Here is a 27255-nt window from a genome sequence, read left to right on the forward strand (position 1 = left end):
GTAAGAGCTAGAATACTAAACCAATCAGCTGAAAGACTGTAAAGTACTCCAAAGAACTGATGGGAATTTCAGGTCAATATTAGTGATGGTTTATAGATTTTAAATAGTGCTTTAAACCATTAAGTATGTGTGATATCACAGTGAAATTGACAAATGTTTACAGCACCTTGTTGAATCTAGACTAAAGTGGCTGATGAGTGTATTTTCTAATGTTACACAGTGTCAAAGAACATCATGCTTTTGGAAATGCAGACAAAATGACAAATCAGATTATTTAATCTACTGAGTGGCACATTTCTAACATTGCATCTTCTGTTGGCCAGTTAACAGGAGCAAAGGCTTAATTATGGCTGCGGTTAAATTACCTTCAACCTGCCATTAGTGTCTTAAGTTCCAGGTGACTCTGGGGGAGAGGCTAAGAGACTAAGACACTGTCCTATTGTTTCATCTATTTAAAAAGGCTGGTGCAACACTACTAGTTCTGACCAAAAGCAGCAACCAGTGCGAAACATTTACTATGAAGAAACTTGAAATTTCATTTTGTGTTTTCAAAAAAGCTCTCAGAGCAATCTTATGATTGCCCCAAAGGAACAATGGAGGACGCTGATGATGACATAGCTGTTATTGGGATTGGATGCAATTTTCCCGGAGGTACAACCTCATTTTGACACCAGTTAAAGCAATACTGAATATCTGCATTTTTTTTTCTCCAAAGGTCGAAATTCTAAGATAATGTATACTCAGGTTGTTGTGATACTTTATATTTTAGGTGAGGGGGTGGACAGTTTCTGGAGGGTTCTGTTGGAGGGAAAGAGCTGTGTGGTGGATATTCCAGCTGAAAGGTTTGACACCACTCTTTGGTATGATGCAGAAGGTAACAAACCTGGGAAGATACAGACAACCAAAGCAGCTCTAATAGAAGGGTGAGTTTAAAAATGTTTTAACCACTCTTAATAAATGGCAAACTCATTGTTAATTTGTTATTAAGTTGTTAACGAAAAAAAAATAATTGAAACTGAAATGTTAGTATTCTTATTGATGTTGTTGCTTTTAGTTTGTTGGCAGTCAGTAATTACAATGTAATAAAATTATTAGACTGTTTATTCACAATTAATTGGTTAATTACTAATCATTTGTAAGCTTTGATGTAACATTTATGAGTTTACGTTGTAAACTAATGGCTAGTTGGCTTGTAATTTAAAATGTTATGTGTTATGTTTATATTCATATTTACAATGTTCATAATATAATAATTCATAACAAGCATTATAAAGATTATATTATTTTATTCATATATTTTATATATTTTTTATTGTGCTTTTATCTTATATTGTTATATTATGTTTAGATGAGATCATAAAGCTGCAGCTTATAGTTATGATACATCGTTAAATTGTTAAATGTACCAAATTTATTGATTACAATTTGTAAACCTTAAAGGACAATTATGAAGTTTAACCTGGTGGGTGTAAAACTTTGTATTTTCTGGATGGGAAACAACTCATGGTTGTCCTTTGAGTTTGTATGACCTGAGTGCCTCCTTGCCTGCTAGTTAACAATTAACACACTTAAAAGCTGCTGTGTGGTGCACAGCCCTCAGAGTAAAGGACAGAAATAGGCTTAATCTAAGCCTTTCAGGACAAAAAAAAGTGGATACAGTTGAAGTTAGTAATGGCCTGTTTTTGACTTGTTTTGTTTTTGGTTTAACACAATGACAAAAATGTTTGGTAAAGGTCAACAAAAACATAATACAGTAACATTAATAAAATTTGTATGCAACAACAGCTTTGCATCAGAATGTAAATGGAAGTGTCTGTTGTTAGCTATGACACAATACAGGATTTGTAAAGTATTGTGTATAACACAAACTACTAACAAAGTGACATAAATTACAAATGACCAGTGATTAGTAAACTGTATTATTTCTTTGTTACCTACCAGATATAAAAGTTTAATTAAGTTATTTTTTTCTTTGAAATTTTTGAATTATGATGGATCTACTTATTTTATATTCTAGGTTTAATGAGTTTGATTACAAGTTTTTTGGTATTACTGAATCGGAGGCTGACTTCATGGACCCTCAGCAGAAACTTCTGCTGCAGTGTACCTACAGGGCATTAGAAGATGCAGGAATAGCTATGGAAAGCATCAGTGGAACCAGAACTGGTGTCTACATAGGTACTCTTGCTACCATCTATGATACATTAAAAATCCTTAGCAATTTTAAAAATCCAGCAATTTTAAGTCTGTTTTGATTGTGACTGTGCTGCTGCAGGTCTTATGAACAGGGATTATGAGATGCTCAGAAATAATAGCCCTGGCACAATAACCCACTACAATGGCACTGGGACGGCCATGAGTCTTGCAGCCAACAGGATTTCCTTCACCTTCAATCTGACTGGCCCTTCTTTTGCCATCGACAGCGCCTGCTCATCATCTTTGGTGGCTCTTCATGTAGCCAGCCAGGCTATAAAGCATGGTAATATACTTATGCTTGGCTGCCAAAAAAATAAACTATTGGATGATGTATACAAATTAATTATTTAACGACCTTTCTTTCAACCAGGAGACTGTGAAATGGCACTATGTGGAGGAGTTAGCTGTATAATTGAGCCGAAGGTATTTGTTGCCCTCAAACAGGCAAGCATGATCTCACCTGAAGGAACAAGCAAACCTTTTTCCGCCCATGCAGATGGCTATGGCAGGGGAGAGGGCTGTGGTGTAGTACTTCTCAAGCATTTGAAACATGTAGGTTGATGATTTGATCTTTAGTGTCAAGTAGTTTTATATAATTGAGATACTATCCAGTCTTCTAATGATGTGACTTTCTTTGTCAAGGCTTTAAGAGACTGCAACAAAATATGGGGTGTTATCAGCAAGACAGCAGTCAATCAAGATGGGCACTCCGTCACTCCAATCACCAAACCCTCCATGGTTCAGCAAGAGGAGCTGCTGAGAAGAATCTACTCTAACTCCGACATCATGAACGTTCAATATATAGAGGCACATGGGACAGGAACCCTTGTTGGAGACCCAATAGAAGCGGGAAGCATCTCGAATGTCATTGCTAAACCCACTCGTTCTGAGACACTTCTGATTGGGTCTCTAAAGGGCAACATTGGACACACAGAATCTGCAGCTGGAGTTGCTGGACTCATTAAGGTACTGCTAATGATGAAGTACAGCACTATTGTTCCCTCAGTTTTCTACTCTGAAGATAGTTCAAGTATAGATGTAAAAGCCTTGAATCTGAGTATTCCAACTAAATCTGTTAGGTGGGAGACAAATGGGCCAATGGGAAGGGTGGCTGGGATCAACAGCTTTGGGTTTGGAGGTACAAATGCACATGTAATTGTAAGACAGTATACAAATGCTACAGTTCCCTCTCCAACACCGAAAGACTGTACAAAAGTCTTTGTCATATCTGCAGCGTCTGAGAAATCATTAAGCCTGTCCATCAGTGACACCCATGAAAGACTTTGCAGGAACCAGTCAGTTGATTTGCAGGCACTCTCATACACCTCAGCGTGCAGAAGAAGTCATTACAAACACAAATATAGGAAGGCCTTCCTAATATCTTCTCTCTCAGATTTAGAACACCAGTTAATGTCTGCACTGAAGGCTAAGGTTCAGGCAGTAAGGTCTAACATCCAGGTAGTCTTTGTGTTCTGTGGAAATGGGATTGCCTACAAGGGGATGTGCAGGCAGCTAATGAGTAAGCTTCCTGTTTTCAGTGATAAGGTGAGAGAAATTGAGACTCTCTTCCAGAGTCATGGATCTTTCAGCATGAGTAGATGGCTTTCTAGTGAGCATGATAACAATGATTTCAATGAGCCAAATGTTGTGCAACCTCTTCTATTTGCGATTCAGGTCAGCATTGCTACTCTTTTGAAACACTGGGGTATTAAACCTGATGCCGTGCTTGGCCACTCAGTTGGAGAGGTTGCTGCTGCTCACTGCTCAGGTCTCTTGTCTCTGGACAATGCTGTCAAGGTGTTGTACCACCGTAGTACTCTCCAGGGCAAAGTCAAAGGAGGGAAAATGCTCGTGGTTGGCAATGTGGCTGTAGATAAGGTATTAAAAATTCTTCCGAACTTTACTGGGAAAATTAGTGTAGCTGCTTTTAACAGCCCTCAGTCCTGCACTCTGTCAGGAGATGCTGATGCCATAGACACCCTCCATGAGAGGCTGAAGAGCATCTTTAAAGATGAAACTCTCTTCCTTCATGTCTTAGATGTTCCAGCAGCCTACCATAGCCATATGATGGATCCAGTATTAGAGGACATTAAGAGAAGAATAGATGTTTTAGATACCAACAACATAGAGTGCAAACTGTTTTCAACAGTGACTGGAGACAAATGTTCAGATGGTGATTTCAGCTCAGGCACATACTGGGCCAAGAACATCCGAGAGCCTGTTTTATTTGAACAAACGCTCCGTGCTGCCATCAAAGACAAGTCGACGAGGGGAAATGTGGTCTTTGTGGAGATTGGACCTCGTAGGGCTCTCCACAGGAACATATGTGAGACCCTGGGCAATGATACCGTAGTTCTTCCCACCGCAAACCCTGATAAGGATTATGGCACAATCCTCTCAACAGTGGCAAAGCTATTTGAACTTGGCATGAACGTGGACTGGCATAAGCTATACAGGGGTTTGGAGACATTGCCCACAGCTCTTCCAGTCTATCAGTTTGACACCACAAAGAAAGACCTGAATTTTGAATCCGTGCGGAAAGGTGATGAGCATTCTTCCTTTACTCCCCATACACTCATGTCCCAGATAAAGAGGGATAACAAAGAGTTCATGAGCAACCTCTCTTCAGAGACCGTGCCATACCTTTGGGAGCATAAAAACAACAGCATTTCCATTGTGCCGGGTTCATTTTATGTCGAACTAGCTTTTGCCTCTGTGATGGCAAGTTTTAAGCCACGTAAAACTATTACCCAGCTCCATCTCAGTGTTAGATTTGAAAGTGTGTTAACACTCAACTCACACTCTCAACAACTGAAAGTGAGAGTAGAACATGGAGAGAAGGAGGGCTCATTTGCAATACAGTCCTCTAATGCAACGCATGCCTCTGGAAGGTACACATATCAAGATATCAAGCCATTGTTAGAGGAATCAAACATTTGTCCTCGAATGATCTTCCAACGGTGCAAGTTGGTTTGGACGAGAAATGAGATCTATTCAATTCTTTCTCAAGCAGGATTTGAGTATGGCCCTCTTTTCAAACAGCTTGATGATGTGCATTTTGGGGATGAATTCAAGGAAGCTGTGATGGAAATTCAAGTCCCTGGTGATCTTCTGAAACATCTTCATGACTATTTTATTCATCCTGTGCTGCTTGACTATTTTCTGCAAATGACTGCTATGTTAGCAATGGGACAGCTAACAGTCAAGCAGGGATTCCCTTCAGGTATTACAGATATAGTCATATCAGCACCACTGCAGGAAGAAATGATTATGTACTTGCGAGCAACTCAAGAAACTCCTGACTATACTGATGTGTGCGGTTGCTTTTCCACAAGAGAGGGCAACGTATTAGTGGAACTTAAGGGGGTCAGGATTTCATTCGTGGGCTGCAGCTCAAATGTTTCCCAGTCACTGTTCTTCCAAAATGAAGCAGTTGCTGTTGAAGAAGAATTGCAAAATGGCAAAATAAGAGCAATTGTTTTTGAAGATAACCTCTGTATTGCTAAAGGACTTGAGCCATATTTGCACCCAGAATCAATCACTGTGGAGAGCAAAGAGCACTTGAAGGCATACCAAGTTCGAAATTTAGTGCTCCAGTGTCTCACCAGCAGAGTGGATGTGGAAAATATTCTCTTCCTTTGGGGTGTTGATAACCTCACTCATCTTTCATCTGAAAAGATGCTGGACTGCTTGATGACTTGTTGTGAGATTTTTCACCATATTGTTCTGGCTGTGAAAGAGAGCAAACGCTCATGCTCTGTCCATGTCATTACTTACAGATCATCAGAAATGTGTGTGGATCATATCAGCCCTGGTTTTGCACTTTCTGGTATGATAAGGGCTTGTGCAGCAGAGTTGGCAGATCTTTCTTTTCAGCTGATTGACCTTGCTTCTGTGACCAGTGAAAACATACAAACACTTGCTCAGGTAATAAACACCTGCAGACACCAAGAGGTTTGGATCAGTAAAGGGAAGGCAGCAGTAACAAAAATGGCACGGACCAGATTGACAGATAAAGCTTTGTTTGATGGTGAAACACATTCAGTGAATCCAAGAGACTTTGTTCTACACAGTACTGATCCATACAGTATAGCCCATTTGTCTGCCACCCACTGTGACACTAATGGAAAAGCTCTCCAAGAGAAGACAGCTGAAATTCAGCTAATCAGTGTTTGCCTGCATTCATCAGATTACTTCCCTGTGACCACTTCTCAACTGATCTTTGGTAAGGCAATGTACTGGAACAAGCATACATCACTGAATCACAGACTTCTGGCTCTAGATTTCAGTGGCATTGTCACAGCTGTGGGGAAAAATGTCAATAATCTGAGAGTTGGAGACCATATTGCGTCATGTTACCCAGTTCATGCCACCTCAAAAATTGTAATTCCTGAAGCAGTGTGCTACAACATTAAGACATTTCCATTTCTAAAAGAGACTCCATGTGTGTCTTATTTCATACTGGCATGGGAGATCTTGCAGAGCATACTGTTTGAAGATAAAAAGCAGCACAGAAAGTTGACTATTGTTTCCCCGAACTCAGGCTCTGCTCTGACGAAGGTTCTGGCTCTCACAGCAACCAGGTCAGGCTGGAGTGTTTCCTCTCAGTCACATTTCACTGGAGAACCTCCATGTTTTGATGAGAGTCACGCATTCGTTCTTTTGCCACCATTTGATGCCGCTTGGCAGGAGATGTATGACAATGGGGCTCTTGAAAAACACATGATTTTCGTGTTTAGCAGTCATATGCCACCCTCAGTCTCAGACAGATTGTTTACTCCAAAGAGCGAACACATTCATGTGCATAAACTCGATGTGGATTATGTTCTCCAGAAAGCTTATCTACAAGCACGAAGCAGGAATATCTGCAACTGGTTAAAATCATTAGGCTTTGATACAGGATCTCTACCTCTAAGAAGGGAGTTGTATCTGTATTCAGACTCAAAAGTGTCCTGGTCCCGTACAAAACCTGAGTCCTATTTCACAACAGAGACAGTGCAGCAAATAGTTTTAGGCCATGAAGAATCGTGTAGCCTGGCATCTGAAATCCCTATGTTTGCAATGCCTAGACAACTCTTTAAACAAAGTTGTACTTATATCGTAACCGGTGGGCTGTCTGGTTTGGGTCTTGAGACAGTTAAGTTTTTGGCCCACAATGGTGGAGCTTGTATTGCAACTCTGTCAAGAAGAAGACCTTCTGATAAAACACAGTTTGAAATGGATCTCCTCCAGAAAAGATACAGGGTTGCTATCATAAACATCCAGTGTGATGTTTCTGTGATGATGCAGGTAGTTGATGCAATTTCAAAAATTGGTGAAACATTCCCTTGTTGCCCTATCAAAGGAGTGTTTCACAGTGCTGCAGTGTTGCACGATGCATTGATTGAATCTCTTGATGAGTCTCTCTTCAGAAAGGTGCTGCAGCCCAAAGTTTGTGGTGCTCTAAATCTTCATTATGCAACACTGCACAACAAACTGGACTTTTTTGTGTGCTATTCTTCCATCTCATCAGTCATTGGCAATGCCTCACAATGTAACTATGGTGCAGCCAATTCTTTCCTCGACCTGTTCTGCCATTATCGACGAAATCTCGGCCTATCTGCACAGTCCATCAACTGGGGTCCTTTGAACCTTGGTCTCCTGCTGAACAAAGATCATTTACAAAAGTTTCTAGAGGCAAAGGGGATGATGATAATGGATGTTTGTGAGGTTCACGAGACACTTAAAAAGAGTCTTTTGATGAACAGACCCCAACAGGTAATATGCAAATTCAGCTTTAAAAATCTCAGTATCCATGTCCTTTCGCAAAATGGGTCTCTCAGAAAGCGATTGTTACCTTTGGTAGAAATGGAGCTCAAAGATGAAGTACATAACAAACCCAAAATCCCAAGTTCTTCCACATATGAACATGTGAGGAATATTGTGAGTGAAATAATCAATGTAAGTGCAGAGGAACTGGATCATGACTCCAATCTGTGTGCTTTGGGGATTGACTCGATGTTAGCAATGACTCTGCAGAACAAGATTTTCCAGGAGACAGGCGTAAATATACCTTTGGTTGTAATACTGGACCCAAACAGTACACTTACCAGTTTAGTAACTAATGTGTTAAAGAGTGAATAATTAATTGCTATTCTATTACTACTGATGACATTTTAACTAAACAGTTACATTTGTCTAACTTGTTAAATAAACCCCAGGCAGTGTTTTCAAAGATAGTTGGAGCTAATTAGCTAAAATAAATATTTACCCAGCTTCTAAACAAACCCTAAATTCCATTTCATTTTACTTTTCTACATTTATTGTATTGATTGTATGTATAGATTTTAAATGATGCTAAAGTCCATTAATTTGGGTTCCAGGGGAGTAAATGTCGTACATACATTGCTAACATCCTGCTAATGCACGCTATTTTGTTATCTAATGGTTTAGTACAGTACATCCTGTCCCCATGGCACAGGCTTTTCTTTATGTTTTGGCCTTTTGTCCACATGTAAATGGAATTTTAGGTCACTGAAAACTGAGCTTTCAAAACCCTCCTTTCAGAAACTCTGCTTAAGTGTGGACAAGGAAAAATTAAGATTTTGTCTTCTTGCGTTTTTATGCCCCATTTTTGGACGTCACACTTTGTGCTGTGTTATTCTTTGCAAGCTTCCGGTTTGCTGATTAACTTTGGCATAGTACTGGCAGTATATGACACGTTTTTTTGTTTTATGTGGACGGACATGTTTAAACATAAAAGTGGAAAAATCCCCATTTTAAAAATACTTTTGAACATGTAGACGTAGTTAAGAAGCAGCTAGTTGTGTTTATCATAAGTGAGCACTCTTAGATAGCTTCTGCTAAAAACTCTTCTGCTGCTTGTTTGCTTGAAACCAAAATATAATAAAAAATAATGACAAAACAAAACATAATAATTCTTTATCCCATGAGTATTACAGTCACCTTATAAGCGCTCTGTACAAGACTTGTTATGAGAACCTCGACTATTTGTTGTGATTACAAATTTCTTTAATTAGTTTCAGATCATAATTTAATTACTTTTTAATTACTTATTTTATTTTACTTTAATTTGTATTTTCAAGAAATTAATAATCCTCCTTTGAAAACATTGCTTCATTATTTGGTGTTGTGTATTAAAAGCTTGACGAAGTTTGTGTCTAGTACTCTAAAACTGTTATGCCCTTTGTCATAGCTCCATTGTAATATTATTTTAAGTCTGCATAGCATTGATTATAAAGCAGTGAGTTACACAAGTTATGCCTATGATCTATGATGTATGTACATAAATAAATTAAAAAACAAAATAAGCTTAAATCTCTTTTAATTCAGCTTTGAAACGTAGGGTATTTGTGTCTAAGTGTACAAAATAGATGACTTTTGCCATTGAAAGCTTTGCATATTGAAATGACTATGCCAGTTAGAAATGGTTCATGTATTATGTACCTTTTTTAAAAATAAATAAAAAAAGAAGAAGATAACAATGTTATCAAGTTTGATTTTTCTGTGTCAAAAAAGAAAGAATTATAATAAAGACATGATACATCATGATAGCTTAGGTGAAACCTTTTCAAATTTTAAAACTAAAGTGCAGTGGATATTAAATTGCTCTATGATATTTTTTATTTTATTTTATCACATATTCATCTCTCTGGGACCAAATTGACCTTTCCATACGATATGATAATTTTGTGCTCAGCAGAAGGTTCAGAAATCATGTGTGCTGCCAAATGATCATTCATAAAGCTTTTTTCCATTAGTGTCATAAAGTTGATAAACACTCAGAATTAATCAGTTAACAGTGATAAGCACTGATAGTAGATAGTAGAAGGAGAGAACCCAGTGACAGATGCAGCAAGACCAATTATAAAGATAAAACATTTATTTCAATTTTAAAAAAATAATACAAGATAAGGCACTTACTTTACATAATTTAGCAGTAAACGCATTTATACAGACTTACATGTTTAGTTGCAATCCGCTTTTTTTCTGTACCATATTGGTGAGTAAAAGAATGACATAAAATATCTTTTAAAAACTTCCAGTTAGTACAATACATGCCATTTGTTTAAAAAAAAACGCATTACAAAAAACAAAATCAACCAAAATCTAAAAATGAGTGCCAAAAAGGATGAAAAGTTCTGTAAACAAGTAGCATTAATATCAGAACTTTCTTTTATTGCAATGGCCATTTTATTTATTTATTTTTTAACTGAATCTCAGTGGAAAAAATATATTGAATCCATTATTGTAGTGTTCTGACGGTTGATGGCTGATTGTATTCATAAAGTAATATCTCCATTTGAGTTTTTCACAATCTGGTAGAAACTTCAGCTTCATCTGGTAGAGACTCTGGGTTCTCACTGACACTTTCGCCTTCAGCTCCTTCACTCAGTAGAGCTGCCATTGTTGCAATAGTTGCATTGGGATCCAACAGTTTCACCAAAGGCACATTCACACCTCTCCCCTGAAAGATCAAATTCTGCAGAGTCATAGCCTGCATAGAGTCAATGCCTAAGGATGAAAGTAGTAAATCATCTTTCAGCTCACTCTGCTCCATGCCAATAGTCTCACTAAGTAGAGAAACAACATAGTCCTTTGGAGAGACGCAGACATCTTGTTTAGTTTCAGAGTAAGTCTCTCTAGATTTTTGGAAGGCTGCCTCAACTAATGCAGAAAGGCGCATAGTCAAGGTGTTATTTTGGGAGAGGATATTGTATCTGATGTTTCTGAAGTGAAACCTGCAAACAGCTTGCTGGGGTCGGTTGAGCACAAGGCATTGCTCCAAGCTTTGATAAATCTCAGCCACATCTAAAATCATTATTCCCTTTGCTTCCAGAAAACGCTGGAAATGTTCTTTGTTCAAGAGCAGACCAAGGTTCAGAGCTCCCCAGTTGATAGACTGTGCAGGCAAGCTGAGTTTGCGCCTGTATTGACAGAACAGATCGAGAAATGTATTGGCTGCTGCGTAGTTTGTTTGCGATGCGTTTCCCAGGAAAGCGGAGATGGAGGAGTAACATACAAAGTAATCCAACGGACAGTGCTTTGTTGCATAGTGCAAATTCAGGACACCGTTTATTTTTGGCCTGAAAACCTTCTCGTACAGAGATCTGTTAAGGGTCTCAATCAGTCCATCATGCAAGACTACTGCACTGTGAAACACACCTCTGATCGGAAAACCAGGGAACTTCTTGCCAATGGCATTGATGACTTTGTGCATATTCTCATAAACAGATACGTCACACTCCATGCTGGTGATGCTGTTTCCACACTGTTTCTCCACATTGTTGATTTCCTGCTGTACTTCTGGTGTGGGCTTGCTTCTGGAGAGAATGACAATGTACTCACCACCTCTTTGTGAGATGAACTTAACAGTCTCAAAGCCCAGACCAGAAAGACCACCTGCCACTACATACACAGACCTCTTTCGAAAAAGCCGTTTTTTTGTTGGGAGAAGTGGAATCTCAGACAGTGTGCTGCCAACATCATTTTCTAGAGCTACGACAGCCAATTTCTTGGAGCTGAAATATGAGTCTGGTTTTGCTGAATCAATGCTTTTTCGTTCAGATTTTGCACTCTGAAAGGTAAAGCTTTCAAGAGCCAATTTCCCATTAAAATTTAAGGACTTAAGCCAGTGATAAAGGTATGGCCTGTGTATTCTCAGGGATCCCTTTTGGAAAATGACTGGCATCTGAATTATCTGTACACGAACACCTTCCTTTGCACTTTGGAACACTTCCTCAATGACTACATCCTGCTTCGGAGATTCACATACGATTACAACATGTTGTAACCCTGGAAAGTTGCAAATTTGAGCAGTTAGGGATTCATCAAATGGAGGCAGAATGACAACTGCACCCAACTGACTGGCACCTACAAAAGTCCCATTGCACTGCGTTTCAACATTCACATTCCAGCCTGATTTGCAAGCGCTAAGTGCCAAGACTTTCAATAGTGCAGAATCAGGCACAGAGCATATGATTGTTATATTACGCTTGGCTCCGAGCAAGGCTCGATGAAGGATTTCCCATGCTAGCACAAAGTAGGAAACACAAGGTGTTTTTCTGAGGACTGGGAACCTTTTGGTGCTGTAGCACACTTCCTGTGGTACTCTGATCTTACTTGCTGCCACCACAGGATAACAGGAAGCAACATGTTCTCCCACTTTGAATTTCCTTACATGTTTTCCAACTGCAATGACAGTACCGCTGAAGTCAAGCGCGAGCAGCTTGTGTTTCTGAGATGAGTGCTTGTTCCAATACAGTGTTTTGCCGAATTTTAGATTTGAAGAGCTGACTGGGAAATAGTCTGATGAGTGAACACATATCTTACTGGGCTGGATTTCAATGAATGTATCACTGATCGGCTCAGCCTCCTCGTCAGAGCGAATGGCTCTCAGTTTCGTAATTTCATGTGGATCAGCTGTCAGAAAAATACAAGGTTCAGACACTGTAGATGTATAAGTGCCAATCTTATTGTCAGTGATTTCTAGTGGGGTGCGCACAATGGAAGGTTTCAAGACCTGTCCATCTTTTACCACCAGTTCTGGGTGCTTGCTGCATGGGTATGACCTTAGGGCATCAGACAGAGCTGCAATGTCCTCAGGAGAGATCCCGCTCATATCAATCAGCTGAAAAGAAAGATCTGGTATCTCAGCAGCGAACGATCGTGTCATACCAACAAGAGCAAAACCTGGACTTACATGATCTACTGTGATATCAGATGAACGGTAGGTTATGGCTCTAATTGATTTTGGGAAGTGAATTCGCTTTAGCTCAACAACTATTTGGCGGAAAATCTCACAGCAGTCAGCTAGACTCTGCAGGATGATTTCAGCTGGCCGTGATGTGAAGTCTTCATTGCCCCACAAAAATAAGACCTCATCAAAGTTTTCTCTAATAGCTCTGATTTTAAGATTTGCCAGAAGAGAAGGGAAACCATTGCCCAAGATGTCCTTTGCATATGTGATGGGAATGTAATTAGATGCTGAGTCCAAATGTTTCTTTAGACCATCAGCAATCCCTAAAGTATCACAGAACACCAACGCCTTTGGAGGAGGAGTAGCAATGTGATCATTTGGGACAACATCGAAGGCATTGTGGTAGAAGTACTCATCTACCACATGAGAACGACTGCCTAGGTACTTGATTATGACATTTTTGACCTCAACCAACACTCTGCCTTCCTTGTCTGCAAAGCACCCACAAACCCCAAAGTGATCAGTGCCCACATCAGTTGCTCTCAGATAAATAGTCATCTCATTTTGCAAAGGTTCAAAGACTGTAAGACTTCCTATTTTGGCAGGAAATCCTGGCCTGCCAGCAAAGATGTGCTCTACTGCAACTGGGAGAAGCTGCATCAGATAATCCAGCAAGACAGGATGAATGCAGTAGTCATGCAAATGAGGCTGAAGTTCTTCTGGAACTGAGACTTTTGCAAAAGCCTCTTTCAGATCATCTCCATAGTGCACATCCTTCTTATTCTGGAAGATGTCTCCATACTGAAAGCCTCCTTGAGAGAGATACCCATAAAACTCCTGAAAGCTCACTACAGATGTGCATCGTTTGTTGATGGAGCTTAGTGAAATGCGCTGCTCCTCAATCAGCCTCTCTTTCTTTGAAACCACAGTGCCTGATGCATAAACTACAGATGAGGAGAGAACGGTGAATCTGGTTTCCCTCTCTGTTTGTTCTAGTTGCACTTTCATTTCAGGTGGATTCTGTGTTAAAACAAATGGTCTGTGAAAATTGACACTGAGCTGCAGTGAACTGAGAGGTACTTTTGGTTTAGCACTGGCCATGCACGCAGCTAAACCCAGCTCAGCATAGAAAGCACCAGGGATGATGGGTACATCATTATGCTTGTGCTCTTTCAAGTAGAAAGAAGAGTCAGACTTTAGATCACAAGTGAAAATGTTGCTTTCACTTCCCGTCTGACACAGCACAGGATGATTGCTTGCTGTGTTATTCTGTGCTGCCCCAATGATAACATCCTTGTCTGAGCAGTCAAATTGATATTTAGGAAAAGGCAGAGGTACTGTCTCAAAGCCTTTATAGAAGGTGTTCCAATCTACTTGAACGCCGAGTTCAAACAGTTTAGAGACAACAGACATGACTGATTCTTGATCTCTTTCTGGCTGCACAGAGGCAAGGACAGCTGTGTCATTTCCCAGAGATTCCATAATGTTTCTCTGCAGTGCCCTTCTTGGACCTATCTCAACAAACACAGTGTGCTTCTTTCCTCTAGTTGCTGACTGTACTGCCTGCTCAAAAGCAACCGGCTCACGAATGTTTCTAGCCCAGTATTCACCTGTGCAGAAATCTCCCTGCTGGACTTCCTTCCCTGTCACTGTTGAGAACAACTCTGTGTCAAGATCATTTGCCTGTAAGATGCCAATTTTTTCCACAATTTCTGGTAGAATTGGGTCCATCATGTGGCTGTGATAAGCAGCAGGGACATCCAGCACACGAAGGAACAGATTCTGACTATTGGCTGAGGTGCTTAGCTCCTTATGGAAGCGCTCAATTGCGTCTGCCTCACCTGAAAGGGTGCAGGACTGTGGGCTGTTATATGCAGCAAGGCAAATTTTACCAGAGTAAGGAGGGAGCAGTGAAGATACCTCTGATACAGCCATGTTGCTGATCACGAGCATCTTTCCCCCGGTGACTTTTCTCTGGAGAGTGCTGCGGAAATATATGACTTTTACTGCATCCTCCAGAGACAAGAGACCAGAGCAGTGAGCGGCTGCCACTTCACCAACAGAGTGTCCAAGAATTGCATCAGCTTTGACTCCCCAGTGCCTGAGCAAGGTAGTAATCCCAACCTGAATAGCAAAGAGGAGGGGTTGGACAACGTCTGGGTTTCTGAAGTCGCTGCTCTCAAATTCGCTCTCAAGAGTATCCAGTATGTCCAGAGGACTGAGCTTTTGGAAAAGGTCCTTAATTTCTTTGATCTTTTCTCTGAATATAGGCTTGTTTTTTAGTAGCTGCATGCACATACCATGGTAGGTGACACCATTTCCACAGAAGACAAACACTAACCTTGGATCTGAGAAGGCAACACTGATATTTTTGCCAACAGTAGCAATTAGCTTCTCTTTTAGATTAACTACAGAAGACACTGTGATGGCTTTTCTGTATTTATGTTTTTGGTGGGTTCTTCTGCAAGCTGACGTGTAGAGCAAAGAATCTAGATCAAACCGGTTTTCTGCCTGTAGCTGACTGATGGTATCTTCCATCATCATGTTAAGTGATTTTGAAGAATTTGCAGATATGACAAAATACTTGACTTGCTTCTCATCATGCCTTTGCTTAGAATATGGCTGGATGTGCTGTGTGACAATGGCGTGTGCATTTGTTCCCCCAAAACCAAAGTTGTTAACTCCTGCAACTCTTGCACTAGAGCATTCCCATTTTTCTGGTTCCTTAGGAATTTTAATGTTTAGTGCTGTGGTATCTACACTGGAAGCCTTATCAGTGTAGAACACCGAAGGAACAATGGTCTCATGCTTCATCATCAGGAGAACCTTAATGAGTCCAGCGACTCCAGCAGCAGATTCCGTGTGTCCAATATTGCTCTTTACAGAGCCAATCCAGAGTGTCTTTGAACCGGGAGGTCTAGATTTAGCAATGACGTTGGAAATGCTTCTTGCCTCTGTTGGGTCTCCAGCTGGGGTTCCAGTCCCATGTGCCTCTATGTACTGGACATTTGCCAGGTCAGACTCTGAATAGATTCTGCGGAGAAGCTCCTCTTGTTGTGTCATGGATGGTTTGGTGATTGGAGTAACAGAGCGGCCATCTTGGTTTACAGCAGTTTTGCTGATTGTACCCCAGATATAGTCATGGTCTTGAAGAGCCTGTCAAGCAACAAAAAGATCAAAATGAAACATGAATAAAAGTGTGTATTGATAAAGAACATCTAACACCAGAGTCAAACATATTACATGACATATTTGAACTTTAGCTTATAGTTATAAATATATAAACTAGATTGCACTGATGTGAGTTACTCAGCTGAAGGATAAATACTGCAGAGATTTCCACTTTGTCTTAAATCAAACGGAATGTTCTATATTTTGCGTAAAGGGTATAAAAAAAGAAACCCTTCTTTTAACTGTTTCCCTTTTCACAACGAATTGACACAGTGGATGGATCCATATTTTTGATTTGGCAAAAATATTTTGCCCTTTCAGTGCAATCACCCATGTTTCTCCTGACATTTTAGGCAAACATTTTAACCACTGCACTATGGAGCCACTTGTACAGCTACAGAAAATACATTTGAAAATATCCTCTGTTCAAGCTGGTTAATTAGAACTAAACTAAGTGTGCAAAAATGAAAATGAAATGCTAAACCAATCTGTTGGAGACAATTTTTATAGGCTAGGCGAGCAGGTCAATCACGTTTGATGGAAAGTGTACAGTTGGTCACTGCAGTTAATTGCAATTGATCACTGAATATGAAAAAAAAGGGAGTCATTGTTGTGTTTTTAGCTCATCCTCCCGAAGGACCAACAGGTCTATGAAATGGCGAGGTGTTCATCGCCCATCTGTCTGTCCCTCCATAATTCACAAGGTTTGCAACTCCCCCTAGAATATTTCTCAGATTTTAGCTAAACTAGATTAACTGTAATGAATATGACAGTTTGTGATCCTGCTGTACTTCTCAGTGGATTTTAATTATCATTAGTTTGTGCAACAGAGCCATTACTTTGTACAAGAAAACTGATAACTCCCCTTCTGTACTTCATGTATTATAGTAATCTATGAATTGTGATGGATCATCAGCTGGTTGAGCTACTACATTGCCAACGTCCGGGTTTGGCACTTTGGCAAACTGCCCATTTAATGTTTAAATTCCTGAAGTATTTGACATTTTCTTATAATTAATCTGCATATGCTGACCTTTTTCAGTGGTTTTAGGAGAACTACTCCGCATCCGTCCCCTCTGCCGTATCCATCTGCTCTACTGGAAAAAGGTTTGCTGGTTCCATCAGGTGAGATCATCTTGGCTTTGCTCAGCGCAACAAAAACTCTTGGCTCAAGGATGCAGCTGACCCCTCCACAGACAGCCATTTCACAATCCCCTGATAAGATAAAGGACACCATATCATCCCAACTAATTAAAAGCTAACGCCGCTTTCTAAATAAATACGACACTACAGAATGATTTCCTCTATTGCTAATTAACCTGAAGTTATCTATGCTGGACAGACCTTGTTTTATTGATTGACAGGCAAGATGAAGAGCCACAAGGGATGAAGAACAGGCGGAGTCTAAGGACAGCGAAGGTCCGGTGAAGTTGAAGACATAGGAGACTCTGTTTGCTGCAATACTCATGGCAAGTCCTGTGCCAGTCCAGTGGTTGATCACATTTGGGTGCACATGTGCAGCATTTGTTTCATAATCTCTGTTCATTATTCCTACAGAGATACATAAAACACAGGGGTCATGCACTTATCATTTTAACATTATTCATTTGAATGGATGTAAATTTTGATGGTAATTCTGGTATAAAAAGTAGCTTTGTTTTGGATCAAGCACCCATTATTGTAACACAAAACAATAAAAACACAAAACACAAGTAAGCTTTTAGTACCTTACCAAAAAACACTCCTGTTCTGGTCCCACTGGCTTTTTCCATTGGAATTCCAGCATTTTCTAAAGCCCTGTAGACACACTGAAGGAGCTGTTTTTGCTGAGGATCCATTTGTTCCACTTCACTGTCACTGATGCCGAAAAACCTGTGGTCGAATTCATTAAACCTGAAAATACCAAAAAAATAACAAGGTCAGATTCAGGCAATGGGATTTTCTAATTATGGTTTAAATTCTTCCTTCTTAGATTATTTCTCATACATGTGTTGCATTTACAGTGTAATGCATGTACAGACTCTAAAGCTGTAAAGCTGTTTCTATTGTACAAACCTATAATCAGTTTCTATTTTTGGTTTGTCCACAATTTCAGTGCAATACTCCACCAAAAGAAAGGAAATTAATGCAAATGAAAGGCAGATTTGCTTAAATCCAAAGAGCTAAGGACAAAACACTGCAGTTTGGTAAAACACAATGAAAGAACAAACCTAAAACATGGTAAAAATAAGGTACATTCTCTTTCTATTTGGAAGTTTTACATATCTGGACATGACAAATATAATTTGGTCCAGGTCACAAAGATAGGTCAATACAACCTAAAGTGAATTAAAACACATGACATATTACACCATGCTTTTATTTATTAAAACAAACAAACAAACAAACAAACTAAGCCAAAATGCAGAAGCGATGTGTGAAAAACTTAAAAAAACTAAGTAGATCTTCACTACTTCCATAGAAATTAACTGGTTAACTAGCAGCCAAGCCCTGTAAATCAAACAAACTTGATTTACTGATCCGAAAGTTTGAGCACCTCACACTTCTTGATCAGTTATATTTTGGTGGTTTGTTAGTCTGGAGTATTCGGGTTTGTGATAACACAATGTCAGAGAGGTAAGACAGCAATGACTAGTGGTAATTATTATAAGCAAGTGGAAAACTTTCAAGACAGTTTTTCATTGTCCCAGGAGTGGAAGACCCAGCAAATTTACCTCAAGGTCAGCCTGTGAAATGCAATCTTAGACTCTGCAGGCCTCAGTTAGAACATTAAATGTTCAAGTTCAGACATTTATGGCGTGTTTGAAAAGGTTTACCAGCCTCTTCTCTCTAAAAAGAACATTTCAGCACTGCTTAGGTTTGCCAAGTTGCATCTGGACAATCCACAGGACTCGTTTGGACAGATGAGACCAAAGTGGAGATGTTTGGCCATAACACACAGTAAACACATATCAGGGTGATGGTTTGGACTTGTTTTATAGTCACAAGATCTGAGAACCTTGTAGTCATTAAGTCAGCCACAAACTCTTCTGTTTACCGAAGTATTCTAGAGTCAAATGTGCAGCAATCTGTCTAACAGCTAAAGCTTGGCCCAATTTGTGTCATGCAAAAGGAAAATGATCCCAGCAAATCTACAACAGAACAGCTAAAATGAAAATAATCAAGGTGTTGGAATGCCTCAAAGTCCAGACCTCAAACAGACTGAAATGATGTGTTGAGGCAAACCTCAATAAACTGAAACAACATTGCAAAGATGAGTTGGACAAAATTCCTCCACAGTGAAGTGCCTGCCTGATAAAGTCATGCAGAAAACTTTAAGTTATTGCTGCTAAAGTTGATTCTATAAGCTACTGAATCATGGGGTCCTCAGGTTTTCACACACTGCTTCTGCATTTTGGCTCAATTTGAATTAAACCCATAATAACACAGCGTAATATGTCACGTTTTGTAGTTCATCTGAGGTTGTACTTGCCCAAATTTAAGACCTGATAGAACTGGATGATTTTTATTACATCCTGATATGTAAAACCTCAAAACTTTTTTCTTAACACAACTGTATCCATCAGCGCTGTCTCATTTTACTGCCTTAATGATCATGTGCTACATTTATGACCGAAGGTAACTGAGCACTAAATTGCTTATATTTTATGATTAACATATGAGACAGTTGTTCTTTGTCAGCGTTCAACAAGCAGTTCAGTGAGTTCACTGTAAGTGGGTTATCTTGTTATTTGTATTTCACAGTTATATACAGCCAATCCGGTCGTTAAGTCTGACGTCACTAGCCGTGGCTGGGCCTAAACTCCGCTGCAGGTCCATATATCAAACGATCACTATGGCATTACTGAGAGTTGAAAAACTGTCTAAAGTCTTTCATCTTTAAAATGATCAGCGTTCTGCTCTACCAGGTGTAACAATTGAGTTTAACATCCAAGCATCCATGAAAATGGAATTTATGACATTTAACGGAGTTAGAAGTTAGCAGGGAGTTAGCTCGCTAGCTTCTATCTAAATACAATATAGCATGTCCTGACTGCGGGGTTTTGGAAACAAATTAAAACGTACAGCTCTGTTATCACTTCCAACATAAATGAAGACAGAAAACTAAACAGCAGTGACGTTTGTAAGGTTACTGAAGTTTGGCTAGCTGGTATATAATGATGTGCTACGTGACCACTAGCGACACAGCTATGTTAGCATAATATAAACAAGCTAACTTTTTTCCACTCGATAAAAGTTAACGTGAGTGTTCTCGGTGGTCAGGAACAAATGTAATCGCATGGCAGCATGCTCTAAAAGGACCAAACTTCAGCCAGGAGAACAACTGAGATAATCCATCCACAATACAAGGTTAGTCATTCATATACTGCTGCATGGGCTGGGCTGTAGTTACATCCTAAGGTTTTAAAAACTGAGCTTAAATAAATGATTAGCGGTAATAAAAGCTGAGGGAGGTCAACAGTGATCACTGACTGTTTTATGAGCTTTTTGAGATTAAATAGAAGAAAATACAAAACATTAAAAATGTCAACAACACAAAAGCCATATTAAACGCAGACTACTTTAGGCCCAGAAGTAGGATTCGTCACGTCATCACTTAACGACCGGATAGGTGATGTTCAGTCTGTGACATCACCAGCAATGTATATACAACACACTAAAACCATTAGGCCAGCGGTCCCCAACCTTTTTTGCGCCACGGACCGGTTTATGCCCGACAATATTTTCACGGACCGTCCTTTAAGGTGTCGCGGATAAATACAACAAAATAAAACTAGTACTGGTACCGAAAAAAAGAAGATTTATTCATAACACACGTGAAAAGACCGAGGAAAACCGAGTTAACGATCAAAATGATAACAAAATAACGCTGAAAACCGATAAAAACCCTGAAAACCATACATTTCACACCTGAACCTCAACTCTCGCGGCCCGGTACCAAACGACTCACGGACCGCTACCGGTCCGAGGTCCGGGGGTTGGGGACCGCTGGATTAGGCCATCTTCCATGCAGGTGGATTACAGCACAACTGATATTTTATTGCCATTCCCCGAAAGTCCTATTATGAGCACTTATGCTCCATGAATTGGTCTCCCAGGGTGAAAACGTTTTTGTGGAGTTTGACTGTAAGATCCCAAGGAATCTGATTGAGAACATTCAGCAGGAAAGGCCTAAACCGAGTGAATTCTGCAGTTTTCCAGCAGGAACAACACCACCTGAATCAACTGGCAGATTTGCCTCCCTGCACAGAGGTAGGTTAAAGTAATCTAAAATGGTGCCTAAAGTTAAGAAATGAAGTGCTTTTCATAATTTTTGTAGTCACTCTGAAATGGCCCTATGTTTGAAGATAAAGCAGGGTTGTTGTTATGTAATATAACATGGACTTGATAAGAAAAACCTTCAGTGACAGTTAATGGATTAAATTGAACCATGCATCTTAAATTATTTCACGAGTATTAATAGGACATCTAGACATATGTAAACAGACTCATTTCCATGGAACATTGTGCTAACTGATGGAGGTTTATCATGTTAAGAGGCCATATTTGAGTAGTCCAGTGTTTGGAGCACTTGTTTTATTTTCAAAAGGGGAAAAAACTAAACCGTCTTTGGAAAAGCGTCAAAATAGTACATCTCTGTTTTAATACAAATTAGGAGCAGCAGTGTGATTTCATTAATCAACACTTCATTGTGTGAAATTGCCAAACAAAAGTTAATATGACTGTACTGATAGGCGCACATTTGTGAAACAGATAAGCAGATCTAAATGAGATAAGGGGCCATACCCGTCAATGAGAGCAGCCTTGGCTGTGCGGGATTTACCCGGCTTGTTGTCATCAGGATCATACCAGCTGCTTAAGTCAAATCTCTCTTTGGGAATTGGCACAGAGCAGTTTCTCCCGTTCACCAGAACCTTCCAGAAATTGTCAAGCCCCTCTCCTGTTTTTGGGAGAAGATACATATAAAACACTTACTTTTTACACTTTATGTAACTATAGTGAAAGATTTTTCACTGTTCCTAATATACTATTTGGGGAATGGTACAGTTTTTGCCTCTGTATACCACCATTTGTGTCTTTTTAAGAATCTACTAGATTAAGCCTAGCAATGCCTCCTTCACCTCAGGAACAAATCTTTTGGGTGTTCCAGTGGACAGCTATCAAGTTTTTTGTAACAACCTGTCAAATTACTTTTGAGCCTCTGAAAATGACTGCAGTTCCTAAACAATTCATCTAATACTTTTGTCAAACCCCTTTAATCAAAGCTGAAAGTCTGCACTTTCATTATCTTGACTGATTTCAAATCCACTGTGGTGGTGCACAGATGCAAAAACACAAAAATGTCCATGTTTAAATACTTCTGGATCTGACTATACACCATGTGACGCACAACAATCAAATTAGGTAGTAAAATAATATCAAAGACACAAAACAGAAACTTCCTAAAGTGTCCTCACCGCCTGGAAAATTGCATCCAATTCCCACCACTGCAATGCTGTCTTCAGTTTCTTCCATTGTGACAGAAAATCACTGAAAAATAAAAAAATAAAAAAACCAGAAATCTTTAGTGTGTTAGCATGCAATCACCATGGCAGCAGATCAAAAAAAAAAAGTGGAGCGAGTTATTGAGTGAAACAGTGTAGTTAGTCCAGTTTAGTCATGCAACACTGTATCCTTACATCCATCCCGTTGGCAGTTTCCCTCACTGATGGTATCACTGCCGGACTTGCCGTTCTTATAGCCAGCTTCTTTTCTTTATCAAACATTAATGATTCATGCTATACGTGGCCATGGAGATGAAGGACTTCAGTGCACACATTTATGGTGCCTCGCAAATGATTAGACCACGTTTAATGGGCAAGTCAATATATTATATAATAGCATGGCCCTATCACAGTTTCAGTTTAACTAATTATCATGTTTAAAATCCTGGAAACAACTGGAAATGGTTATAAAAGACATTTTACACTAACTCATATTAATTAATAAGACAAGTAAGTAATAAGTAAGCCATAAGTGTTATCAATATTACAATGTGCATACCACAGTACCCACATAGCAAGCAGGTCTGGCCCGGATCCGGGATCAAGCCAGCATTCCTGGCTGACTTCTGGCATGATAAGACATATGTCATCCAGATATGGGCCAGGCCTGGCATAGATGGCACTGTCTAGTGATGGCATGCCACATCTGGTCCGATTGTGGTTTGGTGTACGTGGCCCAGGCTCATAGAAAATAGGTCTGGTCCAGATCTGGCATCAAGCTGGCACTTCTGACTGACTGGTGTCATGGCAGGGTGTATGTCAACCAGATATGGGCCAGGTCTGGCAATGATGGCACTATTTATGTATTTTAGTTAGAAGACCCAAATGCCATGTTGCAATACTATACTGCTATGGTGGCCAACGTTTCAAATGCAGAGTTGACAGGTTTGTGAGTGTACACTTTATCCAAAACCTAGTGACGGTTTACTCATGTTTACCACTGTGTGGCTGTAGCTCAGGAGGTAGAGCAGGTCACCTACTGATCAGAAGGTTAGTGATTTGATCCCTGGCTCCTCTAGTCTGCATGTCAAGAGTGTGAATGTGTATAAATGTAGTTGGGGAGCAACAGCGTTTCGTCATGTTGCTTTTGCACTATTATGCTCCAGCACATGTTGTTATTACATTGCTTGATTAAGGTACACATTAGGCTGACATCTGGGCCAGCACAGGGCCAGCAGTGTGTCTGCACACAATGTGCTTACACATGGCCCACATACCACAAAGAATGACGGTCCTTTGGTGTCCCAGATAAGGTTTACCAGAGGTAATCCACACATGGGCCAGCACAGGACCACCAGTGTGTCTCCAACTGGCCTTGTGCTGGCCCATGTGTGGGCCCCCTCTGGCAAACGAGATCTGGGCCACCAAAGGGCCGTTATTCTTTGCGGTATGTGGGCCATGTGTAAGCACATTGTGTGGGCCAGATCGGGCCCATACCAATTTTGCTATGTGGGTATGTTAAGTGATTGTACATAACTTTGTTGATTACTTGATTAGATAAGTTAAGGTCATAGTAGATATTCAAAGCCAAGAATGTCCAGGAGTAACAATATCTCTAAGGTAACTTTTGAACTGAAATAGTTTCTAATAGTACCACAGAACAAATAGCTTACTTATTAGGAGGATATTTATTTAATGCTGCATGTCAAAGTTCCTCTTATTCACTCAAAATGATCACAGTTGACCTAATTATAAATTAATACAAATACAAATTTATGGAAATTTAAAATATGAAGTTAAATGTTGAATCATCAATCGATCATAAAGCAGCATAAGATTCTTTAAAACAATGAATAATTATTTATTTTTTCCCCCCAAGGGCTTGGTCTATGAATTTAATTTTTAAGCAACATAAGGAACAATAGACTGGTTTTCCTGGTTAGTGTTATGATCTTATTACCATTATCAAGAAACCACAGCCCCACAGAATTACAAGGTAGAATTCCAACCAACAAGCATTGTCTTTATTACCCTCCCTTGCTGTTTAATGATTAAATGAATGAAATCCATGATTTTATTAACTTGATCAAAATATTTCAGGGTCTTAACACAGCAGAACATTTAATATTTTGGTATAAGGAAATGCAGATATTCATAAGTTATTATTAGATGATAAATAATGTGTCTGTCTCAGTAATAAATAATAATAATGAGCTGAAGTAATGAAGGATAAAGTAATGTACCCAGTGTTTGAGTTCAGGCTTCAGGCTGGTTTAACCTTTAGCAGGTCCAGTGTTGAATTTGACAGCAAATTAGGATTTAGTTTTAGTCATAATTAAGGCATTAAATTATTTTAGTTTCAGTCGACTAGGCATCACAAGATGATAGCAGAATAAATCTAAATTTGACTCATTTGATTTGAAAAATAAAAAAGTGTAAAAGTTTGTCTGTTTTTACCAGCAGGAGTTGCTCCATTTTATTTTCCTTGACATCAAATACGAAATGCGTTGGTAGGTGCGCTCTTCTCCTTACAAATGCTGAAATTGTATTGGATTTCCGTGAGAAGAGCATGAGAATAAATGAGCCCCTCCACCCACACCCACGTTTCCCGGGAACATATCAAACGTGCCAATCTAACCTTTCTGCACAAGGAAATAAATTCTGATTGGATCACATCCAAACTCGCCCCGCCTTTGTACAGAACTTAAATTACATCTGATTCGGCCTCATTTTTATTCGTAGACAAAACTGTCAATACATGTCATCATAAAGTTGTCATCTTGTTTTTGTCAGAAAAACAATGAGGACAATTATTGATTAATGAAATGAACACTCATTTTTGGAGAAAAACATTATTATTATTATTATCACACAAAACGAGAAATGAAAGCATAACAGCCACAATGATTTAAATATAGTTTACTGAAAGCAAAAATGAAAACTTTTTATTAGTTTATAGCCACATATAACCATTCAACTTTAAGCGTTATCATGAAGGCCTCAGACACTGTAAACAGGTTGCTGTAAATTTTACGGCAACTTACTGGCAGATGGATGCAAGTAATAAGCTGTAAAAGGATTCGCAGGAATCGTCTTTGTAAGCACTTTTTACATCCTGCTGAAACCATTTTATATAAATTTGCTGTGACGGGATTTTACAGAAATTTACATTTACAGTAGTTACTGCACATTTATTTATTTTTGCTGTGTGTTTGTCTATCTACAGTGAAGTAACTGTAACTGTTATTTACAGTAATTTTCCATAATTTCATTTACAGTAAACTTACTGTAAAGAAAATGACAGAAACCACTGTGTCTAGATACCAATTATAATCATCAATATTAAATCAACGTGCATGACACAAGATCTGTTTATCGCAAAAAACTAGACTATAAATCTAAAGCTGTAGCAGGAAACATCACATTTTTAGGACTTGCACTTGCGTTTTCCACATAGCCTCAGTCAGGATTTAAAGCAGAAACCTTCTTGTTGTGAGGCGACACTATGAACCTGTGGTAGGGTACCCCATTTCCTCATGTGCACCATGTATCAAGAGGTGAAGCTGTTAAACTGTTAAACAATGAGCCTTTAAAGACCAGCAGATGCACCTCTCTCCTTTAGACTGTGCCATATAGAGGTGATATTTTCCATATGGTCATACTTATTTTGAACTGTGAACCATGTGAAGTTGCTCCAGTGAAGTCCAAGTATAAAAATATAGAGTTGACTTCACAGGTTTTCTTCACCTGTTCATAAGCCCTACACTTTTCTCTCTCTCAGATCCCCACCAGCTGCTGTCAGTTTTATTTCAAGTGTCCTTTGATAACTTGGCCTCTTGAACCCTGTTCTGGCAGTGAGTCATAGTTTAAACCCATTTATCCATTTGTTATCTGTTCAGTTCAGGTCTGCAGCGTTTCCCGAGTTTCTGCTTTGTCCGCCTTCTCTTAGCATTTTCTCCTTGACCTGTTTGGCCCTACTATCAGATATTTTCTTGCTTTTGTTTATTTGATGTGACGTTACTTATTACTAAGTAAATAAGCCAGATTTAGCCCTACAGGCCGATTTTCATCCATTACTCTTGAAGAAAATTAACTTTTTTGCACAGTTTAAAGTTTTTTAAATCACTGTTTCTATTATTACTTGAGGGCGCTTAATGTTTAAAGATGATGAAAACCTGATGAATGCCTGTTGATGTTGTCCCTGGGCAACAAACCTGTGTCACTGTGTGAGTCAAAGGCAAATGTGACCATAATAAATTCTTTCCAAGGGACAAATAAAAAGTCAAAACTGTGCAACGCGCAGAATAAAGTTTTACAGCTGTGTTGTTGAGATAAAAGTGTTTAAAGATTGGCGTCCCCTGGCCCATAAGTGCTCAGGCAATGATGCCGAAAATTGATTATTCAGTTGTACTACAATGGAAATTTATCACAGTCGTGTTTTCTTTGCATTAGCTGACTTGACAAAGCTTAAAACCCCAGTCAGTGATAACAGATATCGGCAATGGTTATAAACTTTATTTGTTTTAGGATCTGTGCACACTAACATAAAAACTGGTGTTTCATTCTTCATTCTTCTAGCTCTTCTCCACAAAATAATCGCTATGGGTGCCGCCTACTCGAGATGTTATCAGATGTTATCAGATAATGACCATAAAAAGGTGACAGAAATGTACAAAGAAGATTTAAAAAACAGTAAAATGTTTC

The 27255-nt window shown here is 39.3% G+C and overlaps 2 protein-coding genes across 2 annotated transcripts; one reads left to right on the plus strand and one right to left on the minus strand.

Annotated features, from left to right (window-relative positions):
- Nucleotides 1-523: 523 nt before the first annotated feature.
- Nucleotides 524-9583, plus strand: pks1 (polyketide synthase 1). Its single transcript, XM_085468062.1, has 6 exons — nt 524-651; nt 770-923; nt 2018-2178; nt 2276-2479; nt 2567-2748; nt 2839-9583. The coding sequence occupies exons 1-6, from the start codon at nt 594-596 to the stop codon at nt 8317-8319; spliced, it is 6240 nt and encodes a 2079-aa protein (XP_085324188.1). The 5' UTR covers nt 524-593; the 3' UTR covers nt 8320-9583.
- Nucleotides 9584-10072: 489 nt separating this feature from the next.
- LOC146701729 (uncharacterized) lies at nt 10073-18063 on the minus strand. Its single transcript, XM_085468896.1, has 5 exons — nt 18053-18063; nt 17799-17959; nt 17411-17617; nt 17100-17281; nt 10073-16051 (listed from the first exon to the last, which is right to left on the minus strand). Exons 1-5 carry the CDS (start codon nt 18061-18063, stop codon nt 10508-10510), a joined length of 6105 nt encoding a protein of 2034 aa, XP_085325022.1. The 3' UTR covers nt 10073-10507.
- Between the last annotated feature and the right edge of the window lie 9192 nt (nt 18064-27255).

The sequence above is a fragment of the Copadichromis virginalis genome, linkage group LG9 (genome assembly GCF_057382275.1).
Source record: "Copadichromis virginalis isolate Kocher_CV1m ecotype Utaka linkage group LG9, C_Virginalis_male_GT1.1, whole genome shotgun sequence".
NCBI lineage: Eukaryota > Metazoa > Chordata > Actinopteri > Cichliformes > Cichlidae > Copadichromis > Copadichromis virginalis.

Coding starts and splice junctions, on each gene's coding strand:
- pks1 (XM_085468062.1), top strand. CDS start 594: ATGGAGGACGCTGATGATGACATAGCTGTTATTGGGATTGGATGCAAT. Junction 652..769: donor TGGATGCAATTTTCCCGGAG/GTACAACCTCAT, acceptor TTTATATTTTAG/GTGAGGGGGTGGACAGTTTC. Junction 2,179..2,275: donor CAGAACTGGTGTCTACATAG/GTACTCTTGCTA, acceptor GTGCTGCTGCAG/GTCTTATGAACAGGGATTAT.
- LOC146701729 (XM_085468896.1), bottom strand. Junction 17,282..17,410: donor CTGTCAATCAATAAAACAAG/GTCTGTCCAGCA, acceptor TTATCTTATCAG/GGGATTGTGAAATGGCTGTC. Junction 16,052..17,099: donor TCCTAAAACCACTGAAAAAG/GTCAGCATATGC, acceptor GTTGCTTGACAG/GCTCTTCAAGACCATGACTA.